The 21878-nt window shown below is 44.7% G+C and overlaps 1 protein-coding gene across 1 annotated transcript; it reads right to left on the bottom strand.

The window, feature by feature from the left end:
- Nucleotides 1-302: 302 nt before the first annotated feature.
- On the bottom strand, nucleotides 303-1034 carry LOC136489273 (secreted RxLR effector protein 161-like). The gene is made up of 2 exons (XM_066485960.1): nucleotides 641-1034; nucleotides 303-574 (listed from the first exon to the last, which is right to left on the bottom strand). Exons 1-2 carry the CDS (start codon nucleotides 1032-1034, stop codon nucleotides 303-305), a joined length of 666 nt encoding a protein of 221 aa, XP_066342057.1.
- Nucleotides 1035-21878: the final 20844 nt, after the last annotated feature.

The following is a 21878-nucleotide window of genomic DNA, read 5'->3' as shown; positions in this document are numbered from 1 at the left end:
CCCTCTCTGTGAGATGACAAATCTAAACTCTCTTTACTGAGTTGCCTTGTATGTCTATTTATACAACTCTATCTATCTAGTCCTAGTACAGCTCACATGCTGTAACAGCAACTAGATAACAGACAGGGCTGACTCTGCGTCGGCCACTACATGTTCCTATAGTGCTGCAGGTGACCCGTGCGGCACCTGCACCTGCAGCGGCTATAGTATCACAACAGGGGGCCTTTTCGGCGCTGCCTTCCCTTGCTGTGTTCACACAAGGTAGTAGTAGATTAGCTAACAATCTTCCCCTAATCCTACTGCTAACCCTTGTACCCCTCCATGCCGATCATCTCCCTCAGCTCCATGAGTCGAAGTCGTCCAAGCGGCTTGGTGAGGACGTCCGCGAGTTGCTGACCAGTTTCGATGAACTCGATGATGATCTGCCCTCCATCGACATAGTCCCTAAGGAAGTGGAATTTCACATCAATGTGTTTACTCTGGTTGTGCAGAACTAGATTCTTCATGAGGGCGATGGCGGGCTGGTTGTCCACCATCAGTGCTGGTGGGTGAGCTTCCACGCCGGTCAGCTCGCCTAGCAGCCAGCATAGCCACACAACTTGGCATGCTGCTGTGGCCGCCGCTACATACTCTGCCTCACACGTGGATAGCACCACCACCTTCTGTTTCAATGACATCCATGAAATTAGGGCCGACCCGAGGAAGATGAGCACGCTAGAGGTGCTCCGTCGTTCGTCGATGTCCCCCGCCATGTCTACATCGCTGAACACCGTGAGTTGCAGCCTACTCCCACCGGTCTTTGGGAAGATGATCCCATGATTCACCATCCCCTTGATGTAGCGCAGTAGCCATTTCACCGTAGCCCAGTGATCCACTCTAGGATCCTCCAGGAAGCGACTAACATAGCCCACAACAAACGCAATGTCCGGCCTCATGTGGACTAGGTAGCGTAGACTGTCGATGATGCTTCGGTAGAGTGTTGCATCCACCTTCGCCGTGGTACTAGCCTTCATCAGCTTCAGCCGCTCCTCCATTGGAGTCATGCATGGCTTGCACTCCACCATGCCACTCCTCTCCAATAGCTTGGAGGCATACGCGCTCTAACCGAGCATGAGTTCCTCCTTCCCCTGTCTCACCTCTATGCCGAGGTAGTAGGAGAGTGCGCCGAGATCGCTCATTCTAAAATGAGCCACCATCTCACGCTTGAAGCTGTTGATGTCCTCCGTGCGCACGCCGGTGATGATTAAGTTATCCACATACATGCCAACCATGAGCTCTTCCTTCCCCCATCATCGTGTGTAGAGCGTGTGCTCGGTTGCGCACCTTTGAAACCTAAGCTCGCCCAGCGTGGCATCAAGCTTGGCGTTCCATGCTCGAGGGGCTTGCCGCAGCCCGTAGAGTGCCTTGCGTAGTCGGAGCACCCTGTGCTCCTCTCCCTTGACGGCAAACCCTGGAGGTTGCCTGAAGAAGACTATTTCCACCAGCTTGCCATTGAGGAAGGCCGATTTAACATCCAAATGATGGATGCGCCAGTCCTTTGCTGCTGCCAAGGCTAGTAGCAAACAAACTGACTCCATGCGCACTACTGGTGCAAAGACCTCCTCAAAGTCGATGCCCTCGTGCTGAACAAAGCCTCGGGCGACGAGGCGCGCCTTGTGCTTGACAATGGCACCGAGCCCATCTCTTTTGACCTTGTATACCCACATCAAGCTAATCAGACGGCATCCTAGAGGTGTATCGATGAGCTGCCAAGTCTCATTTTCCTCGATCGCCATCATCTCCTCCAGCATCGCCCATCTCCAGTTTCCATCGCACTCGGCTAGCGTGAATGTGGGTGGTTCCTCTGCACTGACGAGTAGCAGCTCTGCGTCATTGAGCAGCCTGCCCACCAGACCTAAGGAACCTGTGCCGCCAATGATGTTGTCCAGCCTACAGAACCACACCTCCTCACCTTTGTGGTAGGCGTCCACGAACTCAGTGATGTCACCTAGCGGTGAGGCAAACTCGATCGGCGTCGATGGAGTTCCCTGTTCCGCCGGAGTGCCCGTCATAGCACCTGAAGTGCTTGGCACTGCTTCTAGACAGCTCATCATAACTCCTGCAATGTTCGGCCACACTGTAGGTGTGCCCAGCCTCAGTCTTGGAGCGGTTGGCACCACTACAAGATGTCTTGGCTCTGCCACGGGAGTGCTCTGCACCCGTCATGAAGTGGTCGCCACCACTGCAGAACCTCCCGGTACCACTCCTGGCATGCTCGACATCCCTCTAGAAGTGCATGACACTCCTCCTGGAGTATTCGGCATCCCTCTCGAAGTGCTCGGCACTACCCCAGGAGTGCTCGACTCTATCACCGGAGTGCTCGGTGCTCCTCCTAGAGTGCTCGACACCTGTTCCCCAGCGTCTCCACCACCATGGATGACCAAGTGCTCGACGAGGAAGGTGGTGGTGAAGCCACCAGCTTCCCCCGTGCTCAGACTGTTCTAGTCCTAAGCCGCCTTCTCGTCGAACATGACATCGCGCGAGACAAGCACTTTGTCTCCGCATGTGTCGTAGAGCCGGTACGCCTTGGTACCCTCCGTGTAGCCTAGGAACACCATTGGTGTGCTCTTGTCCTCTAGCTTGGTGAGGTTCGGCTTTGTCTTCCTGACGTGGCCGATGCAACCGAATGTCCAGAGGAAGGACATGCTTGGCTTGCACCCATACCAAGATTTGAACAGCGTCTTGCCCGTTAGGGCCTTAGTCAGAGCGCGGTTGAGGATGAACACCGCCGTAGTCACCGCCTCCCCACAGAACCTTCCCGGCATGCCTTTGGCCTTCATCATGGATCGGGCTATGTCGACCACCGTCTGGTTCCATCACTCCATCACGCCATTCTGTTGTGGCGAGTACGGCGTGGTGTGATATTGCCACACACCTAGATCCGCGCAGTATGCAATGAACTCCACCGAAGTGAATTCACCACCGCAATCAGTCCTCAGCACGTGGAGCTTCTTGCCGCTCTAGGCCTCCACGCGCATCTTGAACTTCTTGATCACCGCTGCCGCTTCATCCTTGCTCGTTAGGAGTTGCAGCCACATGTAGCGACTGCAATCATCCACGAGTAGGAGGAAGTACCACCGACCACCGCATGTAGCAGGTGTGATTGGCCCGTAGAGGTCACCGTGGACGAGCTCAAGAGCTTCCTCCGCACGATACTTGGCCACCTTTGGGAAAGGTAGCCTCCTCTGCTTCCTGGCCAGGCAGCTGTCACATAGCTCGCCTTCGTGCTTGATGTAGGGTAGCCCTCGGACCATCTTCTCTAGCCGACCAAGCGCGTCGAAGCTGAGATGTCCGAACCGGGCATGCCACATCCACGGTTCCTCGGAGTGCCTTGCCGCCAGGCACACCGGTTATTCTACCTTTAGGTCGAGCAGGTACAGCCAGTTTAGGGACCTCTTCACCTTGGCAAGAAGTTGCTGCTCCTGGTCCTTGATCCTCAGGATGCCGTGCTTGATCAGTACCTCGCTACCGCACTCATCCAGCTGATCAATGCTGATGATGCTGGAACATAGCTACAGAATGTAATATACATCCGTTAGCGCATGGTGCTCCCTGTTCTGGCATCTGAAGATGATGGTGTCGCGCCCTTGGATAGCCACCCTTGAGCCGTCACCAAACTTCACCGTACAGGTAACATCGCCATCAAGCTCGAAGAAGGATTCCTTGGAGCCCGTCATGTGGTTGCTGGCACCAGAGTCTAGATACCACCGATGCTCCTGGTCGGCGCACACACATCCGAGGTGAACTTGGGCACGTGGTTCGTCAAGGTTGACGGTCTTTAGAGCCTTCCCAGGTCCTTCCACCATTGTCGCCTCTTCCATCTCCGTGGCCTCGATGTCGTGCAGTGCACAGAACATCGCCATCAGGATAGTGACCTCATCCTCATCATCAGCTTGCGCCAGGTGAGCCTGAGACTTCTTCTCTTGCTTGTGATTTGGGCACTCCCGTGCCCAATGGCCCATCTTCCCGCAACACCGACAGGCGTTGGGGTCGACCTGCTTCTTCTCCCAAAGAAGCCCTACCGCGGTGCTTGCCCTTGCCACCACGACTGGAGGAGGTTGCCTTCCCGGAGTTCCTCCGAGCAGCCCACTCCTCTTTCCATCAGCAGGAGTTTCCCGCTGTCCTTCGTTGCTGTCGCCTGCTCTAGGCGCTCATCCACTGCCCGCAGATGGCATGTCACATCCTCAATGGTGAGGGTGGACAAGTCCAGCATCGTCTCTATGGAGAAAGCGATCTGGATGTACTTTGCCAGCACGGAGTGGAGGTACTTGGAGATTGCCTCCTCTTCATCGATGGTGATGCCATGGCTCTTCATCTTGCTAATGAGCGTCTGCAGGCAGAGGGATAAGTCCTCCACCATTTCAACATCCTTAAACTTGAGGTTGGCGTACACCTGCTTCAGAAGCTGGGCCGTCGCCTTCTTTGCGCTTTCGGAACAGACGCGCATCGCCGCAATAGCCTCCCACGCCTCCTTAGCCGAGCTCTTCATCTCCAACGGCTCCCTGTACTCCACCTATACAGCAGCGAGGATAGCCTCCAATGCTGACATGTCATCTTCCTCATTGTCGGTGCCCTTGTCCACAACATTCTAGAGCCATCGGGCTCTGAGCTTGACCTTCATGGTCACCGACCACTCTCTATAGTTGGTGTGAGTCAGCGTCGGCCAACTGGTGCAGCTGACCTTCCGCACCGTGTGAACAATGACCTCCCCTCATGGCTGGGCAGCCACAGCAGTGCCACTGCTGTCGCCCATCTCCGAATCGCCCGTCATCTCGATCGGTTAGACTGGCGACAGCGCTTGTACGGCTCCGATACCACTTATTGGCCCACAGGATCACCGGCTCAGGCGAGTGAAGTACTCGTCGGTCTTATTGAGCACCCGCTAGTGTTGCCGAGCACCCACTAGCCGTGCCGACCATGAGTAGTCATTGTCCGTCCCCAAACACTATGGCTGGAGCTAGAAGAAGAAGGGAGAACAGAGCAGGCACGCACAATACAAGACACCAGCATTGGCCGAAGCCCTATCTGTGAGATGGCAAATCTGAACTCTCTTTACTGAGTTGCCTTGTACGTCTATTTATACAACTCTATTTATCTAGTCCTAGTACAGCTCACATGCTGTAACAGCAACTAGATAACAGACATGGCTGACTCTGCGCCGGCCACTGCATGTTCCTACATTGCTGCAGGTGAGCCGTGCGGCGCCTGCACCTACAGCCGCTACAGTATCACAGCAGGGGGCCTTTTCGGCACCTCCTTCCCTTGCTGTGTTCACACAAGGTAGCAGTAGATTAGCTAACATCTGCAACCTTCCTCCACTGATAGCACAACAGAAACTCATCGACCTGTAATATATTTAAGCTTCCAACAAGGTTTGGAATAACATTAGGTAACAACACCCTAGTTACACAAGTGTGACGGGCATCATCACAATGAGGAATAAGGGCTGTTTGGAAAATACAGTATTCATACCCCAACAGAGGGTCGTCGTACGTGCACATAATACACTTCCAGGTGGACTGTCATTGCCTGGACTACCATTTGCAGGAGTCTTTCCGGTTGAAACATCTTCAACCACGACAGTGAACTCATTTTTAACTCGAGGAAGAGCACCAATTGTGAACATGCTCTTCTCACCGTCATATGCAAAATCTTTATTTGCATGTGAATAGGCTCTTCTAACTGTCATATGCAAAATCTTTATTTGCATGTTCAGCAGCATAATTTCGCTGCAGTTTTTCGATCACTTTTCTTCCCAACCCTTTGCAATCAACCGGTGCATCATCTTCGTACTTCAAGTTGACATAGTAATGATAGAAATAATCTTCTGCTTTCGCGAGAGAAACTTTGAAGTGATTTGTTAGTAACTTTATCGGCTGCCCTTTCTGCCAAAGCCATTTTTCTGGACCAGACTCCTAGGTTTCAATGGCATCTTTGTTTCTTCTGGGCAATAATCAACGTGAACTTGGGATTTCATTTTTCATCAAGAAACTTGCAAGCCTCGATGATTTGTTGCAGCTCAATGTTCAGCACCTTTCGCTAACTCCATCCCTGAAGATGATGACTTGGTCAGGCTTTCTCGTCCCGGAGCTGGTGTAGAAGTCAATCAAACACTCCCGGATCAGACCATCATCTTCAGATTCCCGTGGCTTAAACAAAGAGTCAATCATTTGCATTTAGGGGACTGGGTGCGGACAAAAGCTCTATATTTCGAGATAAGAGGCCATTCACGAGAACTAACAACAGCAGCTATGGACGGTACATCAGAATGTCTAGGAGACCCATGGCTGACGTTATCTTCACATTTCCATGCGTACTCTAACACCATTTCGATGACTTATCATGCGTTTTTGTGTTCCGAGTGCCACTCTGCTTCACATCAAAAGTAACCGGAAAGACTCCTGCAAATGGCAGTCCAGGCAATGACAGTCCACCTAGAAGTGATAGGAAAAGGGTCCGTACAACATAACTCTTACCTAGCCATGTGACAGTACATCATTATTGACTTAAACATCAGTGTTTTTTCACGGATGAACTGAACCTTGGACTCTTCATGTGGGGGCCCACGGGTGGGTCCCCTAGGTCCCACGGGCTGCCCTAGTGGGACCAGGGCTCGCGACCAGTTCATGGCCTGTTTTGGCCCGTTCGCGACTAGTTCGTGGCCTCCCTGCTGAGCGCCAGAATTCGGAACAAATGATGATTAAATGGTACGTTCACGCCTCTCAAGAAGTCAAGCATGTTTAACTTGACCAAATATTTATAAGAAATATTTATATTTATCGCATATAATTAGTATCATTAGATAAATTATTAAATATAATTTTTAATATATTTATTTAGAGGTATAAATATTGGTAATATTTTTATAATTTTTTATATAAAATGGCTAATACTGGTACGAGTCATAATGTTTTTTACAGAAGAAGTATATAGGCACCGCTGGTTTCAGAGTGCTTCTCGTCGTCTCTGAAACCAGCGGTGCCTGGTGGTGTGAAGCTAGTGACTACGCATAAAGAGTCGCAAGTTGCATTCGAGACCCTAAGCTTAACCACACAGTCTGTAAATTCAACAAATAGTATAAATAAAGCATCATTACTTATATGACTGCAATGACAATAGTGGAAGCGATTTGGCAATGAGAAATTGTTTATGTATGACAAGTAGTTTCTGTTAAGAGAACATGAACACTTAAGCACATGATTTTGAAGCTCAAACTATTTTGGAGGTTGTGTATAAGGGATAAAAGAAGTCAGTTGTGTGCGCATTTTTAAATCTCTGGGTGTGTACATGCGAATAGTTCTTGGGTACCGCTAAAGTACAAGTGGCGTAAACCATAAGAGCTCCTGCAGCAGTGTCATTGATAGAAAACCCCCTAATATAACTAGCTCTAGGCGGAACACAGTGCCACATCAGCCAAAGTAAGTAGTGTTTCAAACTATAAACAAATCTAGGACTGAAAAGCTGTGAAAAGAAGTCAAGAACTGACCATACAATTTTACAAGACATGCCATTCAAATAAATTAGTTTCTAGAGATTTGTTGGACTCCTTTATTAATCATATTGGTTTTACTCATTTTTTATTTGTTGCATATAACTATCAACTATCATACACCAATCAATAGGCACTACGTAAAAAATAATTTTTAGCAACGGTTTGAATTTTTTGTAGGGGCGGCTGGTGATGGAGCCGCCCCTACAGTGGCGTGCTCAGGTGCCCAGACACCAGCCGCCCCTACAAATGGAACAACAGGGGCGGCTGGTGATACGAGCCACCCCTACAATTGGGGTCTGATTTGTAGGGGCGGCTCACTCACCAGCCGCCCCCGATATTGCTATTTGTAGGGGCGACTGGTGATTGAGCCGCCCCTACAAATGCTCTCGTATAAATAGCTCCAATTTGTAGGGGCGGCTCAATCACCAGCCGCCCCTACAAATGTCCCACATATAAAACAGCTGCAGCACCTTCTTTCTCCTTGGGTCACTCACTCCAACCCGTGAAAGAAAGGTGGGGAGGCCTTGGGCACCTCCCGAAAATTACTCTACTAAGGGTTGAAGGTTTTGGTCTCAAATCCTTTGGTGGAGAGGTTGTAGAAGGTAAGAAAATGCTATTCCACACTTTTTTTTGAAGTTTTAATGGTTGGTTAGTGAGTAATTAGAGTTTTGTTTCTCTCTCTCTCTTCTATGGTGCTTGAGCTACTTATGAAGCAAATTAGACCCAATTTTTAAATGTACTAGGGTAAATTAGGGAGGGGAACAAGATCATACCCTTATTTGGTCCATGTTTCTTGATTTTAGTGATCAATTAGTTAGTTTTATGGATGTTTCATGTGCATGAGGATCTAGATCAAGGGTTTGGTTTTTTTATTAATTTTGTTTTTGTAAATTTATGTTTGATGAAATTGGACTAGGGTTTGTCTGAAAAATATTGGGTAAAGTATAATTGTTGCTAATTGTTGTCTTTGAAATAAATGGCCATTAATCAATAAATATGTATTTTAATTATTTATGGATAAATGGGCCATTAATTAATTTTCCTCTACCATGGTGTGTTTGTATGCTTCATGTAATTATATTAGATTTATATTCATATATATTTGAAGTATATACAATTATTCTCAAGTAATTATTAGTTTGATTCATTTTTATATATATCTGAATAAGTAGTCCTTTAATATTTGTTTTGTTGTTGTTGTAAAAGATGAAGTACAGGAACTCTTGGATGTATGGTTCGTTAAGGTTCAAGGCAAATTTCCGTGAAGAGGTGGATAAATTTATTGAAGCCGCAAAGAAGCATGCAATGACATTGACAGAGAATAAGGATACAATTATTTGTCCCTATAAAGATTGCAAGAACCGTATGGCATGGACAGATGTGACTATCATCAGATCACATTTGATTATGTGAGGATTTGTTGAGGACTACACAGTGTGGATTCATCATGGTGAAACGGTTATTGTTAACGATGAGGATGAGGAGGAATACGACGATGAAACTATAGAATCCCTGTCCCAATATTCAGCAGAGCTTGATGCACGAATGGATTTCGAGTTTGGCAGTGAATAAGGTGGTGATGCTGGTGGTTGGGATGGTAATGACGAAGGTGGTGCCAATAATGATGGTGGAGCACGTGTCGGGGATGAAGATGATTTGGAGGACATGATTCGAGCCCTTGGACCAGAGATTTTACTAAATAGCTCAAAACGTCTACAAAATTTGGAAAGAGTGACAAAAGCATCGAAGGAGACTGTGTATGGTGTTGAAAAGGGTTGTCCGACACATTGGACATTGCTACGTTTTGTGCTTGAGCTGCTCATCCTGAAGGCTAAGTACGGCTGGTCAGACTGTAGTTTCAATGATCTATTGCATCTCCTGTCATGGGTGCTGTCACAACCAAACTCAGTTCCCGCCAACACATACCAAGCGAAGAAGGTCATAAGTCCATCAACAATGGGGGTTGAAAAAATCCATGCATGCCCCAACCACTGTATACTTTTTCATGGCGAAACGTTCAAGTCACTGGATAAATGTCCCTGGTGTGGGGCCAGCTGGTACAAGAACAATGACCTTTACGGTGGGGACGAAGCCTCCACAGGGAAAAAGAGGAATAAGAAGGGTACAAAAAAGGTGGTACAAGAATCTCAGCCCCCAGAGGACACTCCATTAGGCAACGATACAAAGCAGAGAAGAATTCCTACCTTGGTAATGTGGTACCTGCCAGTGACCGACCGTTTGAGACGTATCTTCCTAAACCCTAAAGAAGCCGCACTCATGACATGGTGGGACGATGAGCGCAAGGTGGATGATGATAAGATTGCACACACGGCTGATTGTAGTCACTGGCAAAGGTTTGATGAGAAGCAACAGAATTCAGCGATGACCCAAGGAATATATGGTTTGGCTTGAGCACCGATGGAATGAACCCCTTCAATAAGAGGATGAGCGACCACAGCACATGGTCAGTGATCTTGACCATGTATAACATCCCGACATGGTTGTGTCAGAAGAGAAAGTACCTTCTCCTCACTATTTTTATTTCTGGCCCTAAACAACCAGGCATTGATATAAACATGTTCCTCGAGCCTTTGATGCAAGAAATGGAGAGGCTATGGAGGCATGGGGAGCCGATGTATGATGCGTTCCAAAAGGAGCACTTCATATGTAGAGCAATAATATTTGTTACTACCAATAATTACCCCGCATTGTTTGCTTTGTCTGGATAGATCAAAGGGAACATGGGATGCTTGGTTTGCTTGGATGGTACTACATGGGTGTACCTGGATGCATCCAAGAAGATAGTTTACCTAAGGAACCGACGCTTCTTAAAGACAAGTCACAAGTACCGCAGCAAATTGTTCTTTAGATTTTATGGCAACACCCCTGAGATTGAACCCCCTCTGGAGAGACGTCAAAACGGAGAACACATGTATAGAATGGTGAAAAACATACGCGTCGTCTATGGAAAGAAGAATCCGGATGGGACGAACAGAGATAGAAGCACACCTCCTATCGAAGGTGTACCTTTCAAGAAATAGTTGATATTCTTTCAGTATCTACCTTATTGGCCAGACTTAGAGGTCCCCCATGCCATTGATGCTATGCACATGCAGAAAAATGTCTTTGAGAGTCTCATTGCTACCTTGATGGACACAAGCAAGTCAAAGGATGGTCTGAAAGCACGAAAAGACATGGTGCAGCTAAACGTGATGCCACAGCTTCACCCGGTACCTGAGGCTAATGGAAAATACACTCTACCCGTGGCGTGCTTCAACCTAACACCAGACGAGAAGAGAGCTATATGCACTTTCCTGAGGGGGGTCAAAGTCCCGACTGGGTTTTTAGCAAATGTGAAGAAGCTAGTGTCGATGAAGGACTCGTCAATAACACACTGCAAGGCTCATGATTGTCATGTGATGCTGACAGTGTTTCTACCTATTGCAATCAGGGCTATAAAGCCAGAGTTCTTGAAAATGGCCATCACCCGCATGTGCTACTTCTTTTCGAAGATCTCACAGAAGACAATTGGCAAGCAAGAGCTGAGTGACCTACATGAATTTGTGGTGGAGACACAAAACCAACTAGAGATGTGTTTACCTCCTACTTTTTTATATAATGCCACATCTCATGATTCACATAGTTCATCAGATACAGGCACTGGGCCCTTTCTACTTGCATGAAATGTGGTCCTACGAGCAGTTCATGTCGGTTCTGAGTCTATACGTGCATAATCGAGCATACCTAGAGGGCTCTATGATAGAGGGTTACAGTACTGAAGAAGTCGTCGAGTGCTATCAAGAGTACCTAAAAGTACAGAAAGGGATTGGTAAACCCGATTCTCGTCACAAGGGTAGGCTGGCTGGGAAGGGCACCAGTGGTAGAAAAGTGTTCATCGACCATGATTACAAAGAGGTGAGTCGGGCGCATTACAGTGTCTTGCAGAGTACACAACTGATGCAACCGTACATTGATGAACACTTGGCTATCATTATGGCAGAGAGAAATGGTTGTTCGGATGATTGGGTCATGAAACAACACAAGCAACAACTAACTACATGGTTGAAGACCAAAACATACCGCCTAGAGAAACCATAGACTCTATTACCATCAGTAGGTTGATGGAGGGGCCATCGAGACAAGTGATATCTTGGAATGCTTATGACATCAATGGGTATACGTACTATATCCAAGCAAAGGATAGTAAATATGTGAACCAAAACAGCGGCATTCGAATAGAGGCTCTCGATGGATTGGGGCGAAAGATCCAATACTTTGGCATCATTGAAGAGATATGGGAATTTGACTATGGAAGGGATATAACGGTGGCCCTGTTTCGATGCCACTGGATCAAACAACACCAACTGAACGAGATCGGATTGAGAGTCCTAGACCTCGAGAATCTAGGCTACCAAGATGACCCTTGGGTGCTCGCTTCACGTGTCGCACAAGTTTTCTATATGTCTGACCCACAAAGTAACCTCCCCCCGAAGAAGAAGACGAAGCACGTGGCTGCCTCCGGGAAACAACACATTATTGGAGTTGATGGCGTGGACGATGTTGAAGCTTACAATAACTACGATGAGATGCCGCTATTCACAGACTTTTCTAAGAAGATCAGTGTTGTGGAAAAGAACCTCCCTAAAGACATATTGCCATGGGAACGAAAAGGTGTTAAGGGGAAAGTCCTTACAACGGGCTAGCTAGTTGTTGAACGTGGAGTGTTTGTGTAAGTGTGTGTTTGTAAGACATCATTTATGCATGCGTGTGAGACTATATATTTATGTACGTGTGTATGTGTGTGAGACTACATTTATACATGTGTGTGAGACTACCCTTTGCAACATCTAGATGACTCTATTTGAACATCAACTCTATTACTACTAAAACTTTATGAAATCACTTAACACTTTATGAAATGAAGAAATGACTAAAATAAAAGTAGGAGATCTTGATGAGTTATACAACTTTTATATTCATCACTTTACAGTTGAAATCATTTAGTGTTTGAAAATCAGGTTTAACGCTGTTATTTTCTAAAATTTTAAATTTGAATTGTTCAAAATTAGTGACAAAGATAGATGGCTAGACTAAAATGATAGAGCATGATTTTAGAAAATTTTAGGAAAAAAAAACCATCACATTTGGAGTTAGTATGAGGGAGAAAAACTAGTTACAAGTTTCAGCCACAAATTAAAAAGAGAAATCACACTTGTTCATCATTGATCATCATGAATAGTTGTGATTTTTCTTTTTAATCTCTAGATAAAATTTGTAACTAGTCTTTCTCCCTCATACTAACTCCAAATGTGATGATTTTTTTCCTAAAATTTTCTAAAATCTTGCCCTATCAAGTTAGTGTGTTGATTTGGTCATTCTTTTCATTTGACAAAGTTTGAGCACTTCAAATTTTCAAATTTAAAAAAATGACAAGTTCGAACGAGATTTTCAACCATTAAATGATTTCAGCTGAAAAAGTGATAAACACCAAAGTTGTATAACTCATCAAGATCTACAACTTTTATTTTAATCATTTCTTCATCTGACAAAGTGATAGTAAACATTGTTCATAAATCAACATGTTTCTCGTATAGTTCATGAAACTATGAGTCATATGTGAATTTATGAACAATGTTTACTAATACTTTCTCTCCTGAAGAAGTGACCAAAATAAAAGTTGTAGACAGTGAGGAGTTAAACAACTTTTATGTTCACGACTTTTATTATTGAAATCATTTAAGGTTTCAAAATCTTGTTTGAAGTTGTCATTTAGTGAAATTCAAAATTTCAACTATTCAAATTTGGTCAAATGAAAATATGATCAAAATAAAAGTTGTACATATTGATGAGTTCTACAACTTTGGTATTCCTTAGTTTTTCATCTGAAATCACTAACTCTTTCAAAATATTGTTTCAAGTTGAAATTGTTTGAATTTCAAAATTTGAATCGTTCAAACAAAGTCATATGACAAGATGACCTAAATAAAAGTTGTACATGTTGATGAGTTATACAACTTTTATGTTTACAACATTTTCATTTTATTTCATTTAATGTCATAAAATTGTAGTCGAAGTTTTAAAACACAAATTTTTATTTTTTGTTTTTTTGTTTTCTATATTGTTTTGACTACAATTGTTTATATATATATATTTCTTCATATATAGAATAATACAAAATATTATATTTGTGCATATACACAATTTTTTATATTACTTTGTGTTTTTATGATATAAAAAATATAGAATTTATAATTTAAAAAAATAGAAAATATTTGTAGGGGCGGTTGGATCAGGAACCGCCCCTACAAGGCTGGATCAGGAACCACCCCTAGAAATAGTCTCGAGTATAAATACAAGGGCACACGGGAGTCCACCTGTTGGTCACTGTCTTCTTCCTCCGACGCCGTCAGGCTGCCCCGCCGACACCACCTCCTGGCCGGACCTATCCCGGCGCCGGCCCGCGCCCCCTCCCCACACCCATGCACCTGCTCCTCCCCGCCCTAGGGTTTCCGACCGGCCGGACCTGTCCCAACGCCGGCCCGCGCCCCCTCCCCGCACCCGCGCGCCCCATCTCCGCACCCGTGCGCCCCTTCCCGCACCCGCGCCCCCTCCACGCACCTGCGCGCCTGCTCCCCGCCCTAGGGTTTCCGACCAGCCGGCGGAGCTAGGGTTTTCGATTGGCCAGCGGCGCGAAGACGAGGGCCACGTCCCCGCGCTCGGCCATGGCTGGGTACGGCCACAGTACTGGAGGAGAGTGGCCGCGGTACTGGAGGAGAGCGGCTTGGCCAATAGCTAAATAATCTTGTCGAGGTACGTCTCCTGCTAGATATGTGTATATACTTGCTTTGCCTCTAGTAACGCTTCGTCCAGTAAGCCTTGCCTCTATCAAAACTATATTGTTTTGCCAATAGCTAAATAATCTAGTAACGCTTCATGTTATAACTTTGCCTCTATCAAAACTGATGGTTTGATATGTGTATATACTTGCTTTATTGGTTGACAAACTAAACTAACAGTTTCTACTTGTAGTCAATCATGTGTATATTTTTATGTGACCAATGGCACGGCGTTATGTCTCTTGCTGTAAGTAAAACTATATTGTTTGACACGACACAATGAATTGGTGTCATTGTTTTTGTTTCTTACTCACGCAGAGCTAGATATAATTCATTTTCCTTAATTGTTTTGTTAATTCTAGGAGGGGGGAACTTCCAAATTTCTTAGAAGGGACTGAGGGAGTATCTGTATTGCGGATTTGTATTTTCTTTTAGCTAATAAAAAGATGGAATCTGGATCTGATGGTACATATGGTTTCTTACTAAAGTCGAATGTAGTGTTGGAGTTGGTTATGATTCTGTGTAGTAACTTATCAGATCATGGCACATTATTTTTATCATGGTTTTTTATAGAGTTTCAACTGCCAAGTTATTTGTTTTCTGTTTTACGTGACAGAGTAGGCTCATGATTGAATGTAGTTGGTGTTACTTGCAACTTGCTAAGCATCTGCGATGGCTTGAGACTTTTCGGAGTATTGTTTCAGTCTTTTCCTGGTCAGTGAGCTCATGCACTGGATGTAGCTACGAGTTGTTCTGTTTTCAACTGTTTCTTTTAACGGTACTAAATCGAATGAACTAATTCTAACTATCACAATGTGCATATGTCTTGTGGGATTATGGATTATGAACTAATTCAACTGTTTCTTTTAACGATACTAAATCGAATGAACCAGATTATGCTAGGAAGGTTAGGTTCTTTTGTGCCAACTGTATATGCCCTTGCTCTGTATTCTACACTTTCTCGAACTCACATGTTGTTTCCCAGAACATGGTGTTAACATTAGGATATAGGATCTGTTTTATGTTGAACATACCTTTCTTCTAAAGTATCTAAGATGGTCGAATTAGATTGTTTATTTTTGCTTAGGACTCTGACTTGTTTGTATGTTTAAGAGTGAAAGTGATTTATGTAATTAGAGCATGTATGTGCTGTCCTAATGAGGATTTAAGTATTAAAATGCATAAAAGAACATTTGATTTGTGTGCTTAAAAATTTCCTGCTGGTATAGTTTTGGTTAGAAAAATGTTTTCATGCTTTAAATGACCTTTTATGTGAACCTAAACAATATAAAAGTTGTAGATAATTTAAGTATCTTTTCTGTCCTAAAAATTTCATGATTTTATCCTATCCGGTTTGGGAGCTATGAAATTTTGAAGTTTGCTGTCAGGATTTTGCGGTGTGCTATACAGTTCTGAGATTTTGTATAATTCGACCATGTTAGCTTGAAAATTAGCTCCTGTTGATAACTAAGTAGTTGTAGTGTTTTCATAAGATTTCCAAATTGTTAAAGAACAATATTTTTGGTTGGCTAGAACTCTAGATATGAATTTCTAAACTTCCTGTCAGGTTGTGTCTATGTCTGCGCAGCAATGCTTCTTTATACTTTTTGACCCTGTTAACATAGAAATCAAGTCTGTATTATAACTAGAAAGATGTGTAGAACTTCAAAAGCTTTTCAAAATGTTAAAGAACATAGTTGTCCATGATCTAGAACTCTGGCTATGATTTATTCTTTCGACTGTACGACTGCTGTCCTGAAATTTCAGATCTTGTAATTACATGATTTGCCTATTTGTATAGCTTCAATAGAGCATGGTTCCTGTATGTGGGCTGTAGACGGTACATAGTTTTCAAACTCCAACTAATATTGTTCTCTAGGTTTAGACTGAGCTTTATTGTTTGTGAAGTTGAGTTAATTCAACTGTAGGGTGAAGCAAATGTCTTTCTTTTACACAACTGTTTTCAACTTGTTAATGCTTGATCAAGTTAACTTTGCTGGTTTCTACTTCTATGGATCCTTGCTTTGTTATGTCCATCCAAATATTTTAATGGTTAGCATAGAGTTAAGTTAATACACTAAACCTGTTGTGTAGAGGTCCAGCTTATGAAACTATTAAGTGGTCACCTGCAAATTTAATCTAGTAAAGGCTTTTCTTTCTGGTTTGTTGATCTTGCTTAGGCCGACTATGTTTTTTTGTGAAGCTAGAACATGCTTGCTTATATTATTGCTTTGTTGCTTGCTGGCACAAATCAATTTGCTATTATTAAGTGCAAGTGGTGTGTGCGTAGCAGCAGCAACAATACTACTACTACTACTCTACTCTACTGAACTACTACTACTCTACTTGCTACTGCTAGCTACTCCTACTCCTACTAGCTGGATGCTACTCTACTCTCTTCCCTAGCTGCTAGCTGCTACTCTTAACTATTGGCTGCTACACTTCTCTACTCCTCCTCTACTCTACTCCTCTACTATTACGCCTCTACTCTAATCCATTATTTACAACATCTAAGTTACCAGATTTTGATCTCCAGGGGTCTTCCAACCATGTGGCAGCAGTCAACTGTTTTTTGGCTATTTTTCCTATCCTCTATATTTGGGAAGCATCTGCTGCTTTTTTTATACATTTTCCTCTCTATGTTTGCTAAGCAGCTGTTGCTTTTTTTGCCAAATCTCCCCTCTCCTCTCCTCTCCTTTGTTTTGCCGATGATGAAATTGTCCAAGTCCATACATTATATGGAATATGAGCTGATGATCAAGAACTTGTGAGGAACTTGGCATCATTAGCAGCCGCCCCTACATTACCTTCTCCTCTCTTCTCTGTTATGATGCCTTGATGCTCCAAGTTCAAGATCATATGATGATTGACATGTTTCTGAGGCCTCTACTACTGCTACTTCTCGTTTTTTTATATATTGTTGTTTTATAGGACTACTTTGGTTTATAGACCTTTTTGATTTCTTATACCTTCTCGCGTACCTAAAGCTCACTTTCTTGCATCTATTAGAACAAAGCGCGAAATAATATCGTGGACACCAGACAGTGCAGCCCGATGCCCTGAGCATGATGAGTAGCCAACCTATGAGGAGCAAGCACTAGAGGACCAGCTTATTCAGGAGCAGTTCGATAACGAGTTAGAAAAGGATCTAGAAGTGATGCTTACTCAGGAGCAGTGTGATGAGGAGGAAGGGGAAGCAGAAGGAAGAGCAGGAGAGGCTGCTGAAGGCGAAGAAGTTGATGATGATGACGATAAGGACTCAGAAGAGGGATATGTAAGTCCCGAGGATCCTTTCCCACGTGAAGCCAGAAGGAGGCCAACGGAGGAAGATTTGGACAAGGATTTTGACCCGAATGAGGAGGAAGGGAAAAAGCCTTAGTTTGTAAATTTTGCTAAAGCTTTAGCTGTGTTACCTCTGCTAACACTTTGACCTGTCGTATATATAGGTCCCTCCTGAAACTCGAAAAAGACGACGTCGATGTCTGTGACATCTCGCTGGACAAGATGTAGCAGAGGAAAGGAGAGCAGAGGCAACAGCCATAGAGACGGATCATGATGCCTCTGCTCCATAACCTCAAGACACAACCACGACTACCAAGCCTAAGAGGAAACGAGGTGATAGAAAAGGAAATCTATATCCAGATAAGGCATGCTATGTGATAACGGAGGTCGAGCCAGCAGGGGAGATCCTTGAGCTGAAGGAATTTAGAGGACGATTCTGTAATGCGATCGGGGCCCTAGTAAGAGATAAATTGAACCCAGCAGTCCCTAACTGGAAAGAGGTACCAGAGAACAAAAATAATGAACTATGGGATAGGCAGCAGAAGCTTAATTTTATATTTCTGGAGGGTAAGCACGAACTGGCAAAAAAAATGCTTTCAAGATGATGGGAGAGTTATTCTGACGTTGGAGGTTGAAGCTCAACACGAAGTATATCCAAAAGGGGTTAACTCCCTTCAACGAGTTCGGCAAAATAACTCCTAGGAGGAGCTCGTGGCTCAGAAGTCTTCACCAGAGGCATAGGAGCTCAGTGCACGTAACACCGAGCTAGCGAAGAGGAACAAACACCACCATCATCTAGGCCCTAGTGGCTACTATGCCAAGGAAGAGCAGTTTAGGAAGATGGACGAAGAGGCCGCAGCTGCTGGGAATATCGATGTGATGAATTTGAAGGTACGCTCAAGGAATTAGATATATGCGAGGAGTACAGAATCATCTGGCGGTAATCTTAAGTTTGATAAGCCAGAGACCCAAGAGGTAGTATCAAGGATACTAAAATATACTGAAGACAATGAGAAGGGCTCATTCAATCCTTCCAGAGAGAGGGACGAGCCTAGCCTTGGTTTCGAAAACAAGGAGCACACAGGCCACACCAAGGGGCTAGGGAAAAGGACAACCTGGAAGCAAGGATTCAAAGAGGACACGCACATGTACAAGAAACATGGTAGAGACCAGGAGACTAGTCTTGAGCTCCAAGTGAAGGCTCTAGTTGCGAAGGCGCTGGAGGAGCAAGGACTATCTACGGAGCCACGGATATTAATGACGCCGCCAGGAGAACTGGCATTAGTTGGCAGCCCTCCGAAAGTTCCTAGCAATCAAGGTTCCACTACAGCCACAACCCCCGTCGATCGCATACGGGAACCAACTAGTTGCGCCTTGGTGTTTCTCAGCGGCCGGCGGAACACTATGATGGAGGTGGCAACGGGTGTGGCACATCCTCCCGGTGGCTTACACCACAATAATAAGATACCGCCTGACTACACTAGGGGCGAGGTGCATACAGTGAAGCTCGAGTTCATACAGTGGAGGATAGACTACGCAACTCCCGAGGGGGTGGTGTTACTCGGAGACGTTATGGGGCAGTTCATCCTCTGGCACAAATGGGACATTATATTGACTGCTTCTTCGCCGCCTCCCCCTCTCCCAAATTTGGAGCGAGTTGTTGAGGTCGGAGAGATATTTTCACCGTCTAGTGACCACATTCCTGAGATGCCACATTCTTCCCCGCCTCCTAGCGAGCATGTGCCTAATGAGATGCCACAACCTTCTCCAGCTCGTACCGAGCAAGTGCATGATGAGATGCCATAGTCTTCTCAATAAGCACAGCCGATACATGAACAATGAGTGCCTCCTGAAGAAGGTGATGCACAAGAAGATGACGATGTGCCTGAATGGGAACTTCGAAAGAAGCATCCAATCACCATAAAGCTAGTTTATGTTCCGATCAAAGATGTCTCGTCGGTGTCGAAGTAGTTTTCCCATGACCAGTTCAAACCTGAGAACCAAGTTAAAAAAAGTCCCATCATGGGGTTCTGAGGAGGCCGTCACTAGCAAACTCCACCAAATTGCAAAGCAGTATCCAAAAGTTGTTGCCATAAAATGGTCAAAGGATTGCCTGAAAACATATGAAAGAGGCAAGCCCTTCCTATCAAACTGTTACATCCAATGCCTACCTCTTGGAATGAGAAGGTTCCATGATTGGTACTTGCGTGTTCTTCCAATGAGCATAGATCTCATACAAGCATGCTTCCCCACCGGCACATTTGGAAGCCCAGCCGGGAAAATTGTCTTTGACTTCAATGACATGCACACATGCTTTCACCTGGGAGAAATGGAGATGAATCTAATTCGTACGTGGTGCCTGTAAGTCCTTGTCCTCCCGATGATATGAATGTAATCTTTGAATTTTGTTGTAACTAACCTACGCCGTGATTTGTAGAATGCAAGTGCACATTGTCAAACAAATGCCAAGTGTGAAAGCCGGGTATCTATACCCTCAAGCTATAGCCCAAACAAATTTTTATTACACTAAACAAGGACACTGGATGCCAAAGACCTAGCTGCTGCAAAGACTCTTTCGGGAGAAAGTGCGCATCCATACGGAGAAACTAAGGGAAGAGTCTCTTAAGGTTGCAGCATAAATTGCCCTGGCTTTCAAAACTCTCCAACAACACTCTACTATATGGCTACCATACAACTTCGAGTAAGTTCAACTCTATACTTAAAGGTTTGTTCGATATATTTTATTCGATGCAAAAGGGCTTATCTAGTTCTATGATTAAATCCATGCAGCAACCACTAGATTTGTATAGCCATCGATGTCGGGAGGTGCATGGCATGGGTCTTTGATTCAATAGATAAGGACCCAGCGACATACAAAGACTTCATATCGATTCTCAAGACGTATACATATCGACAATCCTCATTAGCTTATATGTTTGTATACATACTTGTAACGTTCACTTATGGATATTAACAAGTTGTATTTGCTAAAATAATTCGAACAGGGCATTTAAGTTCTATGTCACTCATCATCACGGAAGGCATGATCCAGCGAGGAAGGAAAAGCTAGCTATAAAAACACTATGTGCGGTAAGTGTAACTTACTTATTCAGTACTCCGTTACATGGCTGTCAAAAGCATTACCTAACATTTTCATATGCAAAACACACAGTGCCCCAAGCAGAGGCCTAGGAGTGTACATTGTGGATACTATATATGTTCGATGATGAGTAACACCGGTGCCTACAGGAGACACCCCTTAAGGGTAAGTTTGAACCTCTTCACCCGTAGTATAAAAACATCGTACATGGTATGAAATACTAAACTGAAACTTGTTCTCTTGTAGTGGAGAGAAGAGAAAGGAATGAAAAGAGACCCTTACAAGGATGACCAACTCTTAGAGCTCGTTGACGACCTTTGCAACTTCATATTGGACCAGATTGTACACGTCAAAGGCGCCTACCATGATCGAGAGTTTGACTTAGGTACAAATCCTCAGTACCAACACCTTCGTGAGACTGAAAGGCTAGCTCTAGGACATTGATAACAATATGTATGGAATTTGTATATTTTGATGATGGATTGTATATATTCTTGTAAATTGGACTTGTAAATGTAGTTTATACAATACTCTTGTGCTTGTAGTCGTGGTCGCGGGGCGTTCGGCAACGCGAACGCGGTTCGGAACGTTGGTCGCGGGGCGTTCGGCAACGTGATTTTGAATTGTAAATTTGAATTTTTTTTTTGTGGAAAACGTATTGTAGGGGCGGTTCAATCTAGAACCGCCCCTATAAACATGTATTTGTACCCCTACAAATACATGATTAGTAGAGACGGTTGGGTAGGGACAGCTGGCCAAACCGTCCCTACAAATGGTCTTCAACCGCCCCTAAAAACCCTTTTTGACGTAGTGGCTGCCCGTGCTGGTGCTCCCCAAATTCATCAGGTTCTATTGCTTGACCTCCAATGGGGAGCTAACTGCCGCCCGGCGCGCCCTGATGCCCGTCGTGGCGGTGGGCGATGATGCCTTGATTGTGGGCTCTTCTGAGGACTGCCAGCGAGGTGGTTCATCTTCCGTGTCTGCAGCAGAGCCCTTGCAATTACGATTGGTTGGATGAATCCACAAGTGCTCGCCCCATCCCAAGATTATTTAATGGCACCAAAGAACAAGAGTCATGGTTGTTGCATTTCTGTGCAGTGTTATCTGCATCACCTAGCTCAGGATCCAA

The sequence above is a fragment of the Miscanthus floridulus genome, chromosome 10 (genome assembly GCF_019320115.1).
Source record: "Miscanthus floridulus cultivar M001 chromosome 10, ASM1932011v1, whole genome shotgun sequence".
NCBI lineage: Eukaryota > Viridiplantae > Streptophyta > Magnoliopsida > Poales > Poaceae > Miscanthus > Miscanthus floridulus.
Note: the sequence above shows the minus strand (reverse complement) of the source record. Positions and strands in the feature narration are given on the sequence as shown.

Bases quoted from the DNA above. Each gene is read 5' to 3' on its own strand.
- LOC136489273 (XM_066485960.1), bottom strand. From the start codon at position 1,034: ATGGAGGAGCGGCTGAAGCTGATGAAGGCTAGTACCACGGCGAAGGTG. The intron at 575-640 runs GTGAGGCAGAGT...GCTGGCTGCTAG, and splicing joins GGTGGTGGTGCTATCCACGT to GCGAGCTGACCGGCGTGGAA.